Source organism: Phytophthora sojae (genome assembly GCF_000149755.1).
Source record: "Phytophthora sojae unplaced genomic scaffold PHYSOscaffold_6, whole genome shotgun sequence".
NCBI classification, from domain to species: domain Eukaryota; phylum Oomycota; class Peronosporomycetes; order Peronosporales; family Peronosporaceae; genus Phytophthora; species Phytophthora sojae.
The window spans coordinates 604,636-626,656 of NW_009258120.1; the positions used below are offsets into that span (position 1 = coordinate 604,636).

At 52.7% G+C, this 22,021-nt stretch overlaps 3 protein-coding genes across 3 annotated transcripts; 2 read left to right on the forward strand and 1 right to left on the reverse strand.

Annotated features, from left to right (window-relative positions):
- Positions 1-13,539: 13,539 nt before the first annotated feature.
- PHYSODRAFT_302746 (hypothetical protein) lies at positions 13,540-13,848 on the forward strand (the record flags this gene model as incomplete). Its single annotated transcript, XM_009532065.1, has 1 exon — positions 13,540-13,848. The coding sequence occupies one exon, from the start codon at positions 13,540-13,542 to the stop codon at positions 13,846-13,848; it is 309 nt and encodes a 102-aa protein (XP_009530360.1).
- A 432-nt stretch (positions 13,849-14,280) lies between these two features.
- Positions 14,281-15,036, forward strand: PHYSODRAFT_511777 (hypothetical protein; the record flags this gene model as incomplete). Its single annotated transcript, XM_009532066.1, has 3 exons — positions 14,281-14,535; positions 14,584-14,721; positions 14,863-15,036. The coding sequence occupies 3 exons, from the start codon at positions 14,281-14,283 to the stop codon at positions 15,034-15,036; spliced, it is 567 nt and encodes a 188-aa protein (XP_009530361.1).
- A 4,587-nt stretch (positions 15,037-19,623) lies between these two features.
- PHYSODRAFT_511364 (hypothetical protein) lies at positions 19,624-21,954 on the reverse strand (the record flags this gene model as incomplete). Its single annotated transcript, XM_009532067.1, has 1 exon — positions 19,624-21,954. The coding sequence occupies one exon, from the start codon at positions 21,952-21,954 to the stop codon at positions 19,624-19,626; it is 2,331 nt and encodes a 776-aa protein (XP_009530362.1).
- Positions 21,955-22,021: the final 67 nt, after the last annotated feature.

Below are 22,021 nucleotides of genomic sequence, written 5' to 3' on the forward strand. Positions count from 1 at the left end.
AATCGGTCGGCGTCTCAGGTTATTCGCGATAGGGCAGCAGACGCTGCTCGGTACAGAGAGAGGAGAGATCGCATGCCTCTGAACGAGGTAGAGGTGGCTCGAGATTTAAATCGCGACTGCCAGCACAGCACTCGGCCTGCTCGCACTCAGCAGCAAATACATGAGGTAAGGGAAACCAACGCAGCAACCACTCATGCCTCGCGTAGAGCCATGTCTGAAGAGGAGCGTCAAGTGGTTATACCTTTTGCACTATACAACTTTCTGTTATTCTGCACCAATATTGAAGCAACTTTATTCGTTGGTCGTCTTGAGGACTCAACAAAATACAAGGGTCTAAGCTTCTCCACTATTGTTTTGCATCTGCCCTTCCGCGACATAGCCCAGCCTTTTCGCGATAGAACAAAGTGTATAAGCTCAACGGACCCAAGAGATGGTGCATTCCCTAAAATAAAATTGTCATTTGGTTTCTATGCATCCATAATAGCTTTAGATAAAATAGGTTATCTTCAATAGACCAAGGTTATGTGAAGCCAAGTACCCAGTCCTATTAAAGTGACAAGGTAGCAATAGGATAGCCTTGCGGAATACCAACCGCTCCAACCTCCTCTACAGGTCCTTTGTCCACGGATCCTGCAAACTCAGGAATGAGCCGCGTTCGAGCTGAGCGAGATTGGGCTTTTCGAGTTGAGTAAGAGATTCTGATGTGAGATCTTCACCTTCATCAATTCCAGTATCTAAATTTCTGAGTCTAGAACCTTCTAAACAGTTAAAAACCAACCTTAACGGGAGGCTTCACCTGATCGGATTTGGGCTGCTCTAGCAGCTTTACTGCTATCCCAGAATAAATGTTGTTTTGAAATAGAAACATCTTACCAAAAAATAAATGCAGTTCGTGTAAACATCTCGTTGATGATGATATTATACCGTGTTGCAGCAACTTGCGCATGCTCATAACAGCAAATACTGTTCGTACTAGTGCACGCATTTTCATATTGCGCAAAAAATGCGATGCCCAGTTAATTATTTCAGATAGAATACCAGTGGTTATTTGGGCTTTCTGAGCCCTGATCGTTAGCAAATAGCTTCGCGAACTACTTGGAAAAAGAGCTACAAAACAGCGGGTTACAGTTATGCAATTGTAAATATCGCGATATGGTGACTACTACTAGTATATTGATGACTCATAGAGTAACGGATGTCCACCTGCAAACATTGTGTGCGCCGCAAGGTTTTCGGTTCATATTAGTTTAGTATGTTGGCTCCCAACGGTGCTCAGTTCTCGCTAGTCTCTTACCGCGGCAACTCTGCTCAGTTGTGATGGGGGAGGGGGGAATCATGTCAACACATACTTAAGTACTTAGGTAGACTACAGCCTTCGCCGTGGTGTCTTTCTCCTTCACATCGACTCGCGGCTTACACAACGAGATATTGCAACAACCCCTCGGTTCGCAACGGAATAAGATAGCAATCTAAAGGCTGCACAAATACTACTGCATTATTACTATTTACCAAAGGACTGAGTCAGTAGTTTCAAGCTATCACAATCATTTTGTCAAATCTCAGTAAAAAATCACTGATTTATGGAAATCCCTCCGTCAGTCTGTGTGAAATTCCGTCTGTCACACCCTGTCCACTTTAAAGGTGGTCCACATAATCGTACTTAGGCAGCCTTGGACGCCAAAGTCGGTCCGATTACAAGCTGCCGAGCGCAGCAAAGGCGGCACCCGCGTGCGTTCAAGCGGGCCGCAGGGGCCGCCCTACAATTATGTACTAATAACACGGCGAGTAGTGCAGCGAGCCGACGAGGCGAGCGGAACGGGGGCGATTACGTCACCCCCACCGTGACGCTTGGCCTAGTATGATACTTTTCGGAACACCTGCTAATAATTAAAATGGGCCCACCGCGTAGTAGCAGAGATAGCAAAGTCCGCTTAACATATAATAACACTGCGAGTAGAGCATAGTGTCAGCGATAGCTGGGCTTGCCCTACTACATAGTATATTTCAATTCAGCGAACTTGGTTAAATATAAGCATATTGTAAGCCATAGCAGTACATAGTTAGCTATAACAGCGCGTAGTCAGCGATATGAACGTATAGTTAGCGATAGCAGTACGTAGAAAACGATTGCAACGGATACTTAGCGATAGCAGCGCATAGTAAATGATAGTAAATGGTAGCAGCGTATAGTAAGCGATAGAAGCGCATAGAAGGCGATAACACCGGCGTAATAGGCGATAGCAGTGCGAGTACATGTAGCGAGAGGTACAGTAGCTGAAGACGATTGATTAATAGTTTCAGGTTAGTTTTTGGGTAATACTTTAGGGACGGGTATATGATAGCTGCAGCGGTGCTGAGTGCTCATCTATAAAGGCATATAGCTACATTGGCTTAAACGTGTGGCATGTATCTGTAACTTATCGTATTTTGCGGTAAAATAATGGGTTCTGGGGATAGTAGATGCCTAGACATGCATTGGAGTGGAGATTTTATTGTAGTTCATACTGGCATCCCTTTGACGCGTTCCCCCACACTCTAACAATATTAACGAATTAGCATTGCACGCTATATGAATTTTGTACGCGACGGCGATACTTTCGCTACTCAACTATAGGTAGAACGTAAAAGTGTTCATGTACATTTAAAAGTGTTCATGTACATTACGAAGTAGAATAATTTACTGATACGCACGTCTTAGCTCATTAAAAATGAGATTTGAAGCGGGATACGTCGAAATTAACGCAGCCCACAGCTCATTCCTGTTGCGATTGGACACTTCGCAGTCTTGTTGTGCGACTCCGCATCGAGGCACGTGCGGCTGTGTAGTTGTTGCCAAGGCGTACGGTTGTACTATATGCTACAATGTGATTGGCTGGTTCCCCGGATTTGGTGATTCTGACTGGCTAAGAGAAGGTCAAGTTGAAGTTGCCGTTTGCATGGGATCTGCAACCACAGTCGACCTTTAGTTTTCGCAGCCTCAACAAAACATGTTGGAGTTAGAAGCTAGGACTTCGTGTACTCGTTGGTAAGACACGGTAGGACAGACTCGTAGTAGCCGTTTTGCTTAACTCTTTCTAATTCACTTTCGGATTTCCTTCCTAACCTACACTCGACTACCAAGCCTCGCCCGCATCATCTCAAGTGGTTATGAGCCCAAGCTACGCAGACACCGTGAAGCTCGTGGAAGACAACTACTTCCACTGGGAGTTCAACATGCGGATGAAGCTGTCGCGCAAGGGACTCCTCGCATCGTCAAGCCAGAGTTCGACCAGCTGAGTGACCGCTCCACGGTACAGTAGAAGACCGACGATCTGAAGGCCCTTGGTGTGATCGCTGGAGACGTGAGTCTCACATACCAAGTGTACATCCCTGGAGCGACAACCGCTGCTGAATCGTGGCTCCTGCTTGAGGAGCCGTTCAACCGGAACACTCTCAAGAATCGGCTCGTCGTCGCCAAGAAGTTGCACAACTTCAAGATGGAGCCCGGGACACGGTTCGCGGCGCATGTGGACCGGTTCAAGGAGCTGGTGCTGCAAATGGAGACGATTGGTGAAGCTCTGGACGAGACTCGCCAACTCGTGCTGCTGCTGGGCAGCCTGACGGAAGAATCCCGGACGATCAGTACCGTACTCGAGAACACGCCGAACATGACGTTGGCGTACGCGATCCAGCTCTGTCTGGTGTTGAAGTCTCGGAGGATTCAACATCGGCTCGGGAGAAGGCATTCGCAACGAAAAAGGAGTTCCGCAAGCGCGGGTTCTCCGGGAAGTGCTTCTACTGCAAGAAGCTCGGGTACAAGGAACAAGAGTGCCGCAAGAAGAAGGCCGATGAGGGGGGGGGAGTTTTCTTCATCCCCAAAACGTACCCAAAGTCCCCTAAAATCCCCCAAAACGTTTTGGGGACTTTCAATAAAAAATGTTTGTTACTTCCCAAAATCTCAATTAAACGCCTCCCAAACTGTCCCAAAAAATAACTCTTAGTATTGGGATAATTAAATATTAGCTATTTTTTGTGTAATATTCCAGAGGCGCGATAGCGCCCGCGAAGCAGGGCCGCGCGGTATTTGCGGAGGCGTGCCCAGCGACGAGCATTCCAGTGAGCCGAACACTGCACTCGCCAGGTGAGAGAATCTTTTTATCGCGAGCGAAGCGAACAGCGGGGGCGCCGAAGGGGCGCCCAGCCAAGAACAACGCGGCTGGTTACTCTAAGCTAGATATATAATGAGTGTTAGTAAAAGTTAGGTTCATGGTTCCTAAATATGAGGTTTGACGTTTGGGGATTTTTGGGGTTTGGGGTGCGTTTTGGGGATGAAGAAATGGACGCCGATGAGGGACAGGGACAAGTCGCGCAGGAGGCGTCGGACTTCGCGTTCACGGCTACGGGTATGATGGCGAAGTCGGAGTGGCTTGTGGACTCCGATGCCAGTTCGGACATGACCAGCATCCGGGACAAGTTCGTGTCCATGAAGTAGCTGAAGACGCCAGTCCGCATCACGATCGCGGATGGCACGAAGATCGACGCAGTTGCGAAGGGCACCGTCGGATTGAAGCTGATGGACGGGACGTCCGTCGCGTTGTCGGATGTTCTGTACATCCCGGAAGTTGATGGGAGCCTCATCTCGGTGTCGAAGCTGGCGGAGAAGGACGTCGACGCACAATTCAGCAAGGACAAGTGTGTATTTCGCTTTGGTGGCGTGACGGTGATGGAGGCCAAGCGCTGTGGAAACGTCTACAAGCTGAAGACAGTGGTGGACGAGGTGTGTCGTGTGGCGACGACATCTCGTAAGGAGCCATGGGCCGTCGTGCACGCCCGTCTCGGCCACATCCCGTACAAGCGCTACGAACAGCGGTTGAGCATGGCCATGGCCGATGGGGTACCGCGCATCGCAGGCAACGTGTCGACGGATAACGTGTGCGCTGGATGTTGCATGGGGAAAATGCGCGCTGACGACTTCCCACGTCACCCTGACAACTTGGTCAAGAGTGCCGGCGTGCTGGATTTGGTGCACACGGACGTCATGGGTCCGATGCAGACCAAGACACCTGGAGGCTGCACGTACGCAGTGACCATCATCGATGACTACTCAAGACACGTGACGGTGTACTTCATGAAGGCGAAATCGGAGGTGCTGTTGAAGTTCAAGACCTTCAAGGCAGCAATGGAGAACGCAACGGGCAAGACGATCAAGCGCCTGCGTTCTGACAATGGCAGCGGGTACACAGGCAAGGAGTTCAAAGCCTAGCGGCATCAAGCATGCGAGGACGGTGCCGTACACGCCTCAGCAGAATGGATTGGCTGAGCGCATGAACAGAAGTTTGGTGGAGATGGCACGCTGCATGCTCTACCATGAGGGAATCGACAAGAAGCGGTGGGCTGAATCTGTCAACACGGCTGCGTGGATCATGAACCGGATCCCGAATTCGGTGACCGTGAAGACCCCCCCCACGAGATTGTGCACCGAGGCAAGCCTCCGCTCAAGAACATGAAGGTCTTTGGTGCACTTGGCTACGCCCACATCGCCGACGAGAAGCGTCGGAAGCTGGATGCGAAGGCGTTCACGTGTCGATTCCTGGAGGTACGAAGATGGTGTGAAGGGATATCTGTGACGAAGTCCGCTCAGATTTTGGCGAACCTCGTCGGTCGACTGCCTTTGACATGCTTGGTCTAGGACGCAGTGATTCAGTATCAACCATGGTACGCCCGGACGACGTCGGTGATGAAGAACCTGGTGGAGCCCTTGACGTATGGAGCTGGTGCCCAAGTGCAACTTCGAAGTCGAACAAGCGTGTGGAATACGGATACGACAGAAGCAGGACTGCTGAGGTTGTTGGCCGACGATCGCCAGGTTCAGATGTGAAGTGCAGACGTTGCCGAGGCTCAGATGAACGGCTACCGGAGTCGACCGAAGTCCTGGGGTGTCGGCGCTGTGCTTGCGGACCGTTGCCACGTCCAGAGGCCGCGCGCTGATAACTGGTGTCGGCAAAGAGTAAGGCTGACTACGTGCGTATTCGGGATGTGTGAGGCTTCTACCACTTGGATGTGCTTGCTGCATCGCTTGAAGTCCAGCCGAAGTGGCCCGAGGTCGAGGAGCCCGTGCTGCGTCATTGCCGAACTTCCGAAGGTCCAGATGTGCTTCGGCTAAGCCTCTGACGGCTCAGCGAGGAAGGTTTCCCTGGACTCCGAGGAGGTTCAGCCTGAGCTTGCTGGACTTCGCTGAACATGGCTGGATTTGGCGGACGCTGGTGGACACTTTGAGTTCAAGGTCCAGCGGAGCCTTGGAGGCTCAGAGTGCTGTTGAAGTTGTGCTCGCGTCGGGTCGCTGTGGAGGGTCGCTGTGTCATGTCACGCCATCCCGTGATTGCAGACAAATCAGCTCTGACGTCTCCCGTCGCACCCTGACGACGCACCCCATGTGGCCAATCACAAGCGCGGGATCTGGGTTGCTGGCGGTGATTACGCCCAGAGTCGCTGGATTCTGCTGGACGCATCCGAGTTTCGGCGAATCATCGCTGAGCTCATGTTGAAGCGCCGCACGCGACTGCGCGTTCCTGGCAGCTCGCAATACAGTCTTCTCACTGTTGTTTTAGTGTTTCCGAAGGGCGTTTTGCGCCCCCACATGATAGGTTCATGTTTGCATGTGTAAGATTTCAATCAGTGTCGAATTTGCCCCGAAAGACGCACGTGTTTGGATTTTGTGTGGTCGCGGGTGTCAAGGAGCGCCTCTAGTGAAATTCAAGGCCCCCATATAGACCGATTCGGTACCCCCTGGGTGTGAGGAGGGCTCTGTTTGGCTATTTCATATCGTTACGTGTCGAACCGACACTTGGGAGCGGCTCTCGGCGTGTATTTCATTTTGGCCGGGGGGAAGAGCCTGCTCGTTGGTTGTGGAACGATCGTGCGACTGGCTGGGATTCGGCCCGGCATTTGGCGTGGATTGTTCGGTGTCCGCCTGGCATTTGGAGATCGGGCGTGGTGCGCGGAAGTCCCAGGGCGTAGAGCGTGAACCCTGGATCAAGACAGGCTCAAGCCGAGCCAACTCACGGGGCTACTCTAGGTCGAGGAGCGATGGAGACCTGGTTGTGCGGCTCTCAGCTGGAGCCGCCGGAGGAAGTAAAGAAGCTGTTAAGACCTGGTCCAAGAACTGGAAAGACGAGGACAGAGTGCGGGTGGGGTGTCGTGTCTACATTGAAGAAAACCCGGGGCAGATTGGGCTACGACACGTGCAGACGGGAGCCTGTTAAGTGGGGAGCAAGCGCCGTTTGGAGACACTGGGAGACATCTGGACTGGACGTGAAGTTGCTGTGGTTGACCTCCGACTGGGCCCAAAGCGTAGCCCTAGGAAGAGCTATTCAAGGGGATCACAAGGGAGGTACACACACGTCTCACCCGGTTCAAGTCCAAGTTCATGGAGCATCAGCGGAGTCTTCATTGCAGTCTAGCCGAGGTCTGTATGGCTGCAACGGAGGAGGTGCCAAGGTCCTATCAAGAGGCGGTTACGAGTGAGGATCGTGCTCAACGGAAGGCAGCGATTGCAAGTGAGCTCAAGTCGCTGATGACGAACAAGACATGGAAGTTGGTGCCCAAGCCCAAACACCAGCGCGCGATTGACTGCCGCTGGGTGTTCGCGTTGAAGCGCGATGAGACTGGGAGAGTCGTTCGGTACAAGGCTCGCCTCGTTGCCAAGGGGTACTCGCAGCGACATGGAATCGACGACGAGGAGACCTACTCACCGGTGGTGTACCTGAACTCCATCCGTGCGAAACTCGCGAAGTGCTGCGCCGACGGAATGGAGATTGATCAATGTGACATCGACATCGCGTTTTTGTATGGAAAGCTCGAAGAGGAGATCTACATGGTGTTGCCGGAAGGACTTCGAGAACTGCTGGATTTGGCTAAAGCTCAAGGTGGAGATGACGTCATATGCCTGCTACTGCAGAGTTTGTATGGACTCAAGCAAGCGTCTCACGTATGGAACGGGGCGATCGACGCGCATCTCAAGAGCATGGGGTTTCAAGCTGCCGATGCCGACCCGTGTGTCTACACGAGAGGTGCTGGCGACGACGAATGCGTGGTGTGTCTCTACGTCGATGACATGCTGATTGCATCTCGCCAGCGGGCCATCATTGGCTCGGTGAAGGCAGGTATCGCGGACAAGTTTCACACCAAGGACCTCGGGCGCGATCGATTCATCCTTGGCATCGAGATCGACTACGATATGGAGGCCAAGACGCTGGGCATCTGCCAGCGGGCGTACACCGCGTCGATCATCAAGAAGTTCGGCCAGGCGAATGCGAAACCGTGCCTGACTCCACTCGACCCAAGTGTGCAGTTGACCAAGGCGGACGGACCCCAAACCGGGGAGGACAAGGCCAAGATGAAGTCGAAGCCGTATCGCACTCTCGCGGGAAGTCTGATGTACCTGGCGTGTGGAACTCGACCGGACATTTCAGCTGCAGTGGCCAAGCTGAGTCGTTTTCTGGAGAACCCCGGTGAGAAGCGCTGGGATGCTGGTATCCGTGTGGTACGGTACCTGTTGAAGAACAAGTATCTCGGAATCGTCTACGATGGATTGCTTGGCACGGAGCTCGTCGCGTATTCGGACGCCGACTGGGCTGGTAACCGCGACGACAGACGCTCTGTCAGCGGATGATGTGTGGTGCTCCCGTGGTTTGGCGCTCGACTTTTCAGAAGACGGTCGCGCTGAGTTCGACTGAGGCGGAGTACATGGCTCTCAGCGAATGTGTGAAGGAGGTGGTGTGGATGCGACTTCTGCTCAAGGTTTTGGGTGCGGAGCAGGATGGATCTACGGTGATCTACGAGGACAACCAAGGTGCCATGGCGTTGGCGAAGAATGTCGGCTACCACTCTCGCACCAAGCACATCGACATCAGATACCACTTCATTCGCGAGAAGGTTGCGACTGGTGAAGTTGAACTGGAGTACGTCGACTCCAAGAACCAACGCGCTGACTTCCTAGCGAAGCGATTGTCTACGAAGACTCTTCGCTACCTGCTTGAGAGAAGTAACGCCATTGATTTACTCGGGTAGACTGCGAATTGAGTGGGGGTGTTGCGATTGGACACTTCGCAGTCTAGTTGTGCGACTCCGTATCGAGGCACGTGCGGCTGTGGAGTTGTTGCCAAGGCGTACGGTTGTACTATATGCTACAATGTGATTGGCTGGTTCCCCGGATTTGGTGATTCTGACTGGCTAAGAGAAGGTCAAGTTGAAGTTGCCGTTTGCATGGGATCTGCAACCACAGTCGACATTTAGTTTTCGCAGCCTCAACAAAACATGTTGGAGTTAGAAGCTAGGACTTCGTGTACTCGTTGGTAAGACACGGTAGGACAGACTCGTAGTAGCCGTTTTGCTTAACTCTTTCTAATTCACTTTCAGATTTCCTTCCTAACCAACACTCGACTACCAAGCCTTGCCCCGCATAATCTCAAGTATTCCATTCTTAGGGCTGTACAAAATGCTGAAACGATGCAGCACGATATATACACGTTTTTTTTAAGAAAACTAGCTCGAAACGTAATGCTGAGAACATGAATAGCGAAGCCATCACTTTGGGCTTATCGGCTGATCACAGAATGTAAATGCTATAGCCTACCAACAGTATAGAGAAACAAACTATAGTTATGCGATAACATGATAAAATAACAGGTATACAGACTTCAAAGTGAGCAGCACACTGTAGATAGCAACACCGAATTGATCTACCCCATCACGACATGTAGCTCATGCCAAAGTTTAACTCTACTACCTGCCGTAGAGAAGCGTAGGCAGCCTGCTCTTATAGTGCAGCGAGCATTGCGAGCGAAGCGCCAACTAACAAAAAATTCACCGCCGCGTAGCGGCGGCGCTCGGCTAGTATCTAAAAAGGGGCATGATTTGCATGATGCCCCCTCCGGTATCTCATCCATCAGTAATAATTGAACGGGAAACCAGCATGTAGGAGTAGGAAAAAGGCACACAAATCACATCATTAGGATGGTTATCCCCCTTGCACTGTACTAGTACAATGTACTTGGGGATCAGAGGGAGATCAAGGATTACTACACGCTCCTCCACCACTGCATCATCGTCTGGCCACCCTCGAGTCAATAGAAGCCGCTCAGGAGCTGAATCCGATCGAGGCGTCGGTAGCTGGAGATGCCTGTACCTCTGCAGAGCCGCCGTTTTGGCGTACTCGCCATCAGTCAACGTGCCGGCGCCGGTTGTGGTCGCGAACTACGGCTCGCAGCAGTATTTCCGGTGGCTGGTGGACCAGGGAATCGACCTCAAGGGGAAGATCGCTTTGGTTCGCTATGGGACCAACTACCGAGGCCTGAAGGTGCTAGCGGCGCTGGAACACGGCATGGCGGGGGTGCTGATCTACTCAGATCCATTAGATGATCAATAAATTGTAGGGCTGGCTCGCTTTATCGGATACGTGTAGCCCACAATGCCGAATCGCGTGTGGAATTTTTTGCTAAGAAATTCTGGAAATTTCTCTTCATGTTGACGTTGTGCCTTGATTTTCTACCACGATAACAAGGAACCTAATATCCTTGTTAGGATCCGTGTTATAGTGGTGGAACAGCTATACAGTTATGTATAGTGTGTCATCACACTTCGCGTTATGCCGCATAACTGTGGCGGAAACGAGCTGACATCTACGATTGGTGCTTGCAGTGCGAGTCCGAGGTGCAGCCAAGCAGCGGAAACGCATGAAGTATGGCAGGAACAATGTGATAGAAGGCAGGAGAAGCCAGTGGAGGATGAGATGGGACTTGAAGGTGCTCGTTCGCCAGGAAACCTGCATGGCCAATGCCATGCCTGCATTTTATTCTGACTTAGCTTTAGTATAGGAAAGTTTAACGAGTGAGGGTGCTTACAGTTGAAGTGCTGAGCAGGCGCGACGACTCAGGGCTCTCATTCTTGAATCAACCCACAAGTTAGCAAGTCATCCTGCTTCCTTACTGCTCTGGCCAAGCAGTGTGTGTTGGCTCTCCGCGACCTCACAGCGTGAGCTAGAGGTCACACACCATCGTAGCGAGTTAGCAGTGCTTCCGCTTCTCAAGTAACAAGTACAGCAAGCGTAACAAGGACAACAAATACAGCTACAACTTCTACAGCAACTCCGTCGTCACCGACTCAACCCCAGCTTCTTCTGTCAAGTGCTACCAACTCGCAGCACTAGGCTGAGCTCTTCAGCGTGAGCTCGGCCTACTACTGTGACATAGTTGATCTTCATGGCAATGACGACATGAAACACGGCTCGACGCGTGCTGCGCAGCGATACAGCCCCAGCACGTCGCCTCTTGGAGTTGGAGGACGGACCTCGTGAAGAAAGCGCTTCTGGTGCCACGAACCATAGTCGAACTACAGCAACTCAACGTATCGACCAGCTGGAAGCTGGATTGACGGATTTAAGGCAAGGATTTTGAGGCGAGGCAGGTGAACGCCTTTATCGTCCAGGGTGTATAGTTGCGTGCCCAGCGGTTGGGTGAGTCCAAACGGAAAACCCAAGTGGGGGTCAGTCTCCAATTGGAATACGAGTATCCCGACCGGAGTTGGCGTGTGACCTTGTGTAATCCCTCTAGGTAGCGTTTATCTTCGGTAAGTCCGGAGTTCACCACCTGAGTTGCTTTCACAATATCAATCAGATACAGAATAATACAATCGCCCACGTTCGTTTCCAAACGGAGTCAGTACGGCTGGGGGATCAGACTATTAGTGGAGTCGTCCCCAAACACCAATCAATACAAACAGAGAGTTATACACGATATACAGCCGCTCTTATTCTTTCGGACCCTTGAGCGGTGGGTCTTCGGTCCAATCAACAAAGCCTAGTTCAGAACCCTTGTCGGCTCCAAACTCACTGGCTTACTCAAATCAATATCGCGCACCACTCCCGGGGCCGAACACTAGAATTCGTTCCGGAAGACTAACCGATTCACACACAGGTATACAATCCTACCACACAGCAGTCTCTCAATCAAGTTCAAGGGGTGACTACTAACAACCTCCCAAACCGCAAGTTAATAATATGAAATGGGTTACCGTTCGGTTCGCCAACTGGAATATGAAATGGCGGATCACTCCTTAGCGCGCGTCGCCGTGGTCCCCACCAATTATATCTCTAGGTCGTAGTGGAGTCTCGCACAACGGGCGTACGCGTGCCCGAGGTGACCTTATCCGCAAGAAATGCGTCGCCGGGCCCGGGTAATGGCTTCCTGAGGCTTGGCCGGCCGACGTGTCACTCACAAGGCAAAACGAACTCTCTGTTGAATTTAGTGCTAGACGATCTCTACTAGCTATCTTTCCACATGCAGGCTTCACTTTTATCTTGGTTTCACTATGGGTCCAGGTGCCGTAATCATCTTGAACATCCGGAGATACGCAAGGAATCAGGCGACCCCTCGTGCATAACAGATCCTGGTCGGTCGCGTTGGTCGGTCGTTAACATCTTGGCCAGACTATACTTGGAGTTTGGAACCTTTCTTGATGGGTGGCCACTGGATTTTCCCCCGCAGATTCAAGGACTCATCTGGATCCAAACCAGCTCTCCATCTCGATCCAAATCCAGAATTCTAGCCATCCATTCGAAACACTGCTCATCCCGGTGCCTCTGCGTCGTCGCTTGGCTCGATACATGCTCGGTCGGCAACAGCAACCACATACATGCCTTCGGGGGCATTCATCACACACATAAGCACTCTGGCGTATGCCAACTAGTCGTCCTACGCAGCGCGTCACCACTCGTAGCAGCTCAGTTGTCCGGAGTGCACAATCTGGATCCAAACAATGACTGTCAATCTTCTTCTATCACCGCGTCCCAGCCACACTTGTCGCGAAGTAAAATTACTTCCGGAGAGATCAGCGGCAGCGTCTTCCGGAATGGGGAGCTTGAGTTCGGTCACTTCATCGAGAGTATATCCGGGCAACGTTGGTGGCACTTGCGGGAGTTTGCAAATTTGCCTCGCCACAATTTGCGGCAGCTCATGATAGTCTACGGGTTGATGTCACCGCTGAATTGACGAACCTGAAAGCAGTGTCAGTGCAGAAATGACCGAGATTAAGGGGCATCTGTCGAATCTGGTGCAAGCGCTGCACAACATGTCAACGACGCTGAACCAGACTCAAGCGGCTGAAGCAACGGCTCAACAGATAGCTGCGGAAGCTCGGGCCCAAGCCCAGGTTACCCAACAGAGTGCCCCAGCTACAGCGTCAACTGCGCCGATTACGACCCAGCCCCAAGCCGTATCCAGCATGCTGAGACTCCGGCGACCGCTGCCGTGAACATGATGACTCCGGCCGAGGCAAGAAGGACGTTTGCGTCCACCCGTGGAGATGGACGTCCACCATTACGCAAGATGGACGTCCGCCAACATTTGATGGATTAATTGACGGAATCAAGCTCAACTCGTTTCTCTTTCAATTCGAGTCCTACTTTCAGCAGAAGGGCTACCGTGAGATCGAGATGATCATTGGCTTCCTGGAAAATTGAACCAGTGCGTTCGGAAGAATGCTGCGGTTTGGTACGAGCGCTACATGACGGATGATACGACGATCAAGTTGTGGAGCGTTATGAAGGTTGCGATGATCCGAGAGTTTAGCGAGCCAAATTTCCAGGCTAAAGTGCGCAACCAGCTGCTGCAATTGAAGCAGACTGGAGCGTGCCGCGGCTACGTGAATAAATTTCGTGAACTACAACGAGTAGTGGGTCTTGATGAACTGACGGCGATTAACGTGTTCGTGAATGGACTGGTCAACACGCAAATGAAGATTGCAATCCAACGCAAGCAGCCGATTACTCTGACCGCTGCGGTACAAGAAGGATTCCTCGAGTGCGAGCTGTAGGAAAAACGAGTAACGACCAGCCAGCGCGGCAATGACCATGTCGGCTTTGGGAAAAAGCAACAAGGAGTGAAACAAAAGCGGAACAACGAGAAAATTGCTCAGCGTGGCAATACTTCGGGGGAAAATTCTCGTAGGGCCACGACGACGCCAGGAACGCTTTGCTCTCACTGCGGACGTGGGATTCACAAGGTGGAGGACTGTTGGGTGCTACGCCCAGAGAAGCAGCCCCACAGTTTGCAGCGGAAGCAGCAGCTGCACAACCGAATCTACGCACTCTTGGAGTCGTTAGATATCGGGGACGAGCAGAACCGCCCGTCCACCAGTGAGGGGCAAACTAGCCCGTCCATTGGAGGCCGACCCTCTAGTGGACAGGAAGATGAAGTGCTCGACCGAGTGAGAGATGTTGTATGTCGTTTAGACGCTGTGAATTTGATGGATCATGGAGAAAAAGATGAAACTCAAGAAAAACCTGAAGCCAAGCGTCATTTGTACTGTTTGTTGTATACTCAGAGTACAGTGCACTGTTCCTTGCGGAACCTTTGCATTATCAACTCGAACTTTATCGACAGTGGAGCTACTATGAATGGTGTCAGTCCTAGGTTCTGTTCGGAAAACGGATTGTGGGATCAAGTCGTTGACCACAACGAGCCCATGGAGATCACTCTTGTGGCTAAGCAGACCATGACTGTACCGACCTAAACCGTCCAGCTGACTGTATACATGAATAATTTCGAGCCGTACACGAATGACTTCCTCGTCATCGATGTCCCTGAAGAGCAAGATCTGCTGTTGGGTATGCCATGGCTGAAAGCCGTGAATCCTGACATTGATTGGGTCAATGAGCGCGTGGGGCCTCGTGTGCCGCCGCTCCAAGTAGAGAATCTGGACAGCACCACCCGTAAGAAGAAACGAAAAAAGAAGAAAACGAAGAAAGTGAAGACACTTCACAAACCAGATCGACCTGCGGTGAAAATCGGAGGTCAGCGACACCCAGTGTCGCCGCGAAAGAATAAGGAGACTGGAGGTGACTACTTCACGCACAGATTTTATTCAGCGACTTCCGGAACAACAAAGTTTATCACCGCCAAGCAATTTCGGCGCATGCTTCGAAAGCCTCACGGCATTGAATGCATCTTCGTAATTCGTCCGAAGACAGAAAAAGAGCGGCAAGGAATCGGAAGCTGTTGACATTGAAGTGTTTAGTGATCATCCCGTCTACCCAGTGCTGGCAAAGCACAAATCCCTTTTCAAGCAGAAGTTGCCTTCGTGTCTGCCGCCGCGCGAGCATGGAGAGTACCAAATGGAGATGGACACGCAAGAAGCCATCTTCCGTCGGCAGTGGCGACAGTCACCGGCCCAAGAGAAGGTCATAACGGACTGGGTCGAAGCATTGCGCGCTGCCGGATTGATTCGGCCTTCGACGTCTCCGCATGGAGCACCAACCTTTTGCGTGAAAAAGCTTGTTGGGTGGAGAATAGTACACGATTATCGTGCAATGAATTCTCACACAATTCGCCGTGTGTTGCCGATGCCCAGGAAGGATACGATCATCGAGAAAATGCAGGGCGCGTACTGGTACTCCTGTATGGACTTGCTGAGCGGGTATTATCAGTTCAGGATGAGAGACTGTGATATTCCGTATACAGCTTTTCAAACACCGGATGGAGCTTTTGAATATTTCGTATTGGCGATGGGTCTTTGTAATGCTCCAGCCACGTTCAACGAAGGCATTCGCCGTATTTTGAGAGGCCTCATCGATATTTGTCAGTGCTACTTCGATGATATCTATGTGTACACCGAGGATACATTTGGAGGCTCTCGACCGCGTGCTGACGAGACTCGAAGAGCACAAATTCTACGTGAAGCTTAGCAAATGTGTTTTCTGCGTCGATGAAATTCCCTGTCTAGGAGATTACGTGGGACGTAGTGGTGTTCGAATCGATCCCAAGAAAGTGGAGATACTTCGTGACTGGCCCTTACCTCGTACCCGGAGCGAACTGCAGTCGTTCCTGGGTACTGCAGTCTACGTCCAGAGATTTTGTCGGGACTTTGCGTCCGATGCTGGACCATTGTTTGACATGTTGAAAGGGCCGGTGAAGCGAGTAATTCGCTGGAGTGACGCGCTGCGAGCACACTTCATATCGCTGAAGGAAAAGATTGCTGCAACGCCAGTAGTCGCAGTCCCTGACTTCAATAAACCTTTTGGACTGCGCATGGATGCTAGTGACCACGCTGTTGGCGGCATCCTGTTTCAGGAGGAGGTCAGGGGTGATGCAGTAGTTGAGCGCCCGATAGCGTTCGGTGGCAGAAAGTATAAAGACGCCGAGAAAAAAATACTCCATTCGCGAGAAGGAGCTATTGGCGATTTAATTTGGGCTTCGTTTGTGGAGACTGTATCTACTGGACAAACCATTCGTAGTTGAGACAGACCACCGCTCGCTTGAAACAGTTTTCAAGTAGAAGACAATTTCGCGTCGCATTGCGCGCTGGTGCGATGAACTCAGCGAGTACCCGATTACGTTTCGCTACACCAAGGGCGAGAAGAACACGGTGGCGGATGGAATATCGCGCCGCCCTGACTTCATGCAAGGTACCTCGCAAACCCTTGCGGCGATAGTAACGCGGAAACAAGTGCGAGAGCGTGTCGAACTGGGGTTGGCGAACCTTGTGAAGCAAGCCACGAAACGATACGCAGACGACCCGTTTACTGCAACTCTCCAAGAGCATCTGAGCTCTGCAGAGGCGGAAATAAAGCCCCCTGTGCGTCATTTCGAGCGATACAGCAGCTCGAATAAGCAAATCTTCTACAGAGCGCCTAGTGATGACCGCGCCCGACTAGTACTGCCGAATATTTCCGAGATTATTGAGGCGCTGTTGTACGAATTTCATGACGCTAAGTGCTATGACATCCAGGTGTGGAGAGGACACTCCGATTGGTAGAGCGAGACTACTATTGGCGATCGATGGAGAAATCTGTTCGTGCTTATATCCGGTCGTGTGAAGTGTGTCAGAGAACCAAGAGCAGAAACACCAAGCCCCCTGGGCTACTACGATCGCATGAGATCCCTGCAGCGAGGTGGACGCATCTGGCTATGGATTTCATCGTGGCACTTCCTGAGACTAGCGAAGGCTACGATGCGATCATGGTCGTCATTGATCGACTGACGAAGCGTGCGCATTTCCTGTCAACGACAACTATTGCAACGACACGAGAGACGGCTGAGTTATATCGCGACCGCACCTTTGTGCTTCATGGGCTACCAGAGGAGCTTCTTTCGGACAGGGATTCGAAGTTTACCTCGGAGCTGTGGACAAACCTGTGCGAGATGTTAGGTACCCGGCAGAAATTGACTACGGCTTTCCGTCAACAGGCAAATGGTGTCACGGAGAGAGTGAACCAGACCTGAGAAATATTTTCCCGCGTACACCAACATCAATAGTGATGACTGGGATAAATACATCTCTCTCGCGGAGTTCGCGTACAACGCAAGGTATCAAGCGTCTGTTGGTATGTCCCCTTTCGAGGCTGACATTGGCTATTTGCCCGCAACACCTGCGCTGTCTCGTAAGTCTACTAGCGTGCTGAGAGACAAACCACGACTCGGAACGGAGTTCCTCGAGCAGCAACAAGACGTTTTGGCTGGTGTGCGCCGGCAGCTGCCCAAGATCGTATGAGCCACTATTATTGTCACAATCGTCCAACACAGACATTCGCTGTTGGCGATCAAGTACTGCTATCTACGACAAATTTGGCCGATTTTCATGCTGGTACGACCAAGAAAAAGTTAGGACCTCGATGGATTGGCCCCTATCTCGTGGTGGAGCAGATTGGACATGATTACTACCGACTGCAGTTGCCTACGCGGGTGAAATTCCACCCAGTGTTCCACACTTCCCTCCTGAAACCGTACGTTGCCAGTGATCGCCCGGACCAAGACCTTTTCAAGGTTCGGCTGCCAGATGGTAGCGATGGCGAGCTGGTTGAGGACATCGTTGGCTATCGCAGCAGGAAGGGGAAGAAGGAATACCACGTAAAATGGCTCGGTAAGTCCAAGTTGACTTGGGAGCCTCTACAATATGTTCAAGACCTCATTGCTCCCTACCATCGGCGCCAAGCCAGCAAGTGCAAGCCACCCAAGACGTCATGAGCAGAGGACTTCTCTTGGAGGAGGGCATGTGGCGGAAACGAGCTGACATCTACGAGTGGTGCTTGCAGTGCGAGTCCGAGGTGCAGCCAAGCAGCGGAAACGCATGAAGTATGGCAGGAACAATGTGATAGAAGGCAGGAGAAGCCAGTGGAGGATGAGATGGGACTTGAAGGTGCTCGTTCGCCAGGAAACCTGCATGGCCAATGCCGTGCCTGCATTTTATTCTGACTTAGCTTCAGTATAGGAAAGTTTAACGAGTGAGGGTGCTTACAGTTGAAGTGCTGAGCAGGCGCGACGACTCAGGGCTCTCATTCTTGAATCAACCCACAAGTTAGCAAGTCGACCTGCTTCCTTACTGCTCTGGCCAAGCAGTGTGTGTTGGCTCTCCGCGACCTCACAGCGTGAGCTAGAGGTCACACACCATCGTAGCGAGTTAGCAGTGCTTCCGCTTCTCAAGTAACAAGTACAGCAAGCGTAACAAGGACAACAAATACAGCTACAACTTCTACAGCAACTCCGTCGTCACCGACTCAACCCCAGCTTCTTCTGTCAAGTGCTACCAACTCGCAGCACTAGGCTGAGCTCTTCAGCGTGAGCTCGGCCTACTACTGTCATAACCTATGCGATGAGCCCTGATACTGTATCTCGATGATGCCACACACGCAACAGGAACAAGTCTTGAGTCGGAATTCCGGCCGATGGCTTCCAACGACATGCGCGTTCAGGAATTCTCTGCGTTTCTTGGGCTCGGCGAATTCTTACTAACTTATACGCTGTACTTCGAATGCCTGTGATTGTCTTGAGCATCGTACGTGCATACCGACTTTATTTAGTTATAATGGGGGTGGTAGAGTGCTTCCTGCAGCAGACGAACCAAGTTCAACAACTCAGGCACTCCAGTAAATTACTATCAACTTTTCACTCACCTACATATATTACGAAATTTATTTCTGCCTACGGATCAAAGTCATTGTCTGGATCGATGATGCCAACTTCCGTATCGAGAAGTCCTGCAGCCTGGAGCAATGCAAACACGTCTTCCCCCTCGTCGTCCTCTAGTAGAGAAGGCAGCTCACACTGCTGATCAATCGTGGGCTTGTCAATAATCCCTGCTTTACGGAACCAGTTGCAAATGGTAGACGTTGTCATGTCATTCCACGTCTCGTTCATCCACCAAGCTATCAATACACGATCTGGGGCTCTCATTTTGAACGGCTGACTTAGGCGGTTTTCGCCCGGGGCCTGCGATCCTCGTTCTGCCTTTCGGCATTTTGACTTGTGCGGGGGGAGGTGTGGCCGTAAATTACATGCGGTATTTCAATCACGACATCGCGTTGGGGCAATCGCGCTGTACGAATTAAGATCACTGATTGGCTCCCCATTATAACTACAAGTAAATACAATGTAAATAAGGTAAGGTAGTAGTAGATCGCAAAGCCCGTCAACATGGACGACAACAAGGCCAAAACTTGAACCACCGATCAAACTGCCGAATGTAGACGCTGCCAGCATTTTTCGCCTTGGAGATGATGGCCATTATAAAAGAGGTACCAAGTAAAATGTGAAGAAGATTGGCAAGTGAGGCTAGCATTGAACAAAACTTGCAGAGCTGCTACCCATCGAATCATTAATCCACACTGACAAAGTACTCGGCGGCAGCGTTGACGATGCGCGTGACTTCGTCGACGTGGGTCTGAATTGTAGACGAATCGTCGTAGAAAGCTAGACAATCCGTGATACCAGGGAAGGCAGCACCCGCGTAGCCCTCGTAGAACCCCGGTCCGAAGATCACGTGCTTGTACCACGGACGGTGGGGCAGTCCGTCGCTCGACAGCAGTTGTCGCTCGAGCTGGACGGCCTTGTTGTTCCACGCACTCAGTGCCGACACGTCTGAGCTGGTCTGCAGCTCGAGTGCCGTGGCCTGGAACGCGTCCGCGTTGGCGCCAAACTTGTCGATAGCCGCGTACAGTTGCGCCAGCTCCACGCTCCTGTCGGCGTCAGCCAGACGCTTCTCGAGCTGTTGCAGGCCGTCATGCATGACGAGCGCGTACGAGGAGAAGTCGAAGGGGATGACGGCGTCGTTGGCGAGGCGCATGGCCAGCACGCCCCACCACTTGGCCATGCTGGCGTGGGACGCGTAGTGCGGATCTCCCTGCGTCTCCATGTAGTGCAAGCTGTCCATGGTGCTGTGGTAGGTGCCGTAGGACGCGTAGGTCAGTCCGAACGCCAGGTTGACGGAGATGACGCCCAGGTGCTGGTAGAACGGCGTGAAGTCGGAGCCCGAGCCCATGAAGTTGATGAGGTGCTCGGGCGCGAGCGTCCGGTCGGCCGCGTCACCAGGGGAGGGCAGACCTCCCGGAGTAGAGCGCGCCTCCGTCATCTGCTTGGTCCACTGGTCCAGCAAACTCGAGGCGCTATCAAGGGCGCTGTTGTTGCCGTGGAACGCGTTCGCCGGCAACAGACTGGCCGTGTCCTGCACGAACTTGGCGATGGACGGAGCGGCGCTGGCGCTCACGAGAGGACCCACCAGCAAGTCGACGTTGAGATAGGCCACGGCCTCCTCCTTGAGCAGCTTGGCGTTGTCTTCGACCCACTCGGTGCTTCCGAGCAGCGCATACTCCTCGCCGTCCCATGATCCAAGCACAATGGTGCGGCGCGGACGCCAGCCAGTCTCCAGTAGGTCTCCAAGTCCACGCGCGATCTCCATTAGCGTTGCCGATCCACTGCTAGGGTCCACCGCCCCGCAGACCCACGCGTCGCGGTGGTTGCCCAGCACCACACGCTTGTCCGGCTCCTCCGAGCCTTCAATGGTTCCGATGACGTCCCAAATGGCGCCGACGTGGTTGTCCATGACCACGTCCAGGTTGAGCACCAGCGCGCCGTCGTCTCCGAGCTTGTACTCGAGCGGGAGTCCTCCTTGCCACGCGCTTTGAGCCTTCTGCCCGCCCAAAGCTACCAAGATGCGACGCGCTTGGCCGTAAGACAGCGGCAGCACTGGAACTCGAGGGATGTTGGTCACCTCCTCGTACGTGAGACGCGCAGCCCCCTCCACCGACGCCCAGCCGGGCGTCATCGGGTCTCCCGAGTACAGAGGGATGTAGTTGACCGAGCCGCGCTGGAACGAGTCCTCGGACCGGTAGAAGCCCTCGGGGTACACCGGGCCGCGCGTGAAGCCGTCTTCGTTCGGGTCCGAGTAGATGAGCACCCCAGCCATGTCATACTTCTCGGCCGCCATGACCTTGAGCCCGCGCATGTTGGCGCCGTAGCGCACCAGCGCGATTTTCCCCTTGAGCGTGACGTTGTTGCTCGCGAGCCACTCGAAGTCCTGCTGCGTGCCGAAGTTGGCGTACACGACCGACGCCGTCACGTTGCCCGTGGCCGAGTACGCGAGGAACGGCGGCAGCGCCGTCGGGTCCGTCGTGCACGAGTCGTCGACGACGGATCCCTCCGTCAGGTTGAGCTCCTGTACGCTCTGCTCGGGCGACACGATCGCTAGACGACGGTGCACCGGGTAGCTCAGCAGCGTGTAGTATTCTACCACCTCGGCGTGGATGCCGTAGGATTCCCACTGCCGCGCAGTGTACAGCGCCGTCTCATAATCCTGCTTGGTGCCGCAAGTGTGCGGCACGCTGGCGTACGCGTGCAGGAACTCGCGGAGCTTGTCGGGCTGTACGCCGTCCACGAACGCTCGCTCGACGCTGCTCAAGGGCTGCACCTCCTCCGCCTTGGTCAGCGTTGTCGTGATGGTGGTGATGACCGCATCTTCAGGCGCAGAGGTTGGGGTCCACGTCTGCAGGGTGAAGAGGTAGCTGCCGAGGAAGACGAGCGCGCCAACGAGTCCAGCGACGCGCACGGCATCGCCAAAACGTCTTTGAGGGGCGTTGGCGATGGGGACAGCGGGGGTCGGAGCTTGACCATCAGACGACGTGCCGTACGACTTCAACGGAGCGAACGACATTGCCCTCCAGTGGGCTACGTGAGACTTGAGGCGCGTCCGGTCGAGCAGGTTGAAGAGTGAGAGTGCT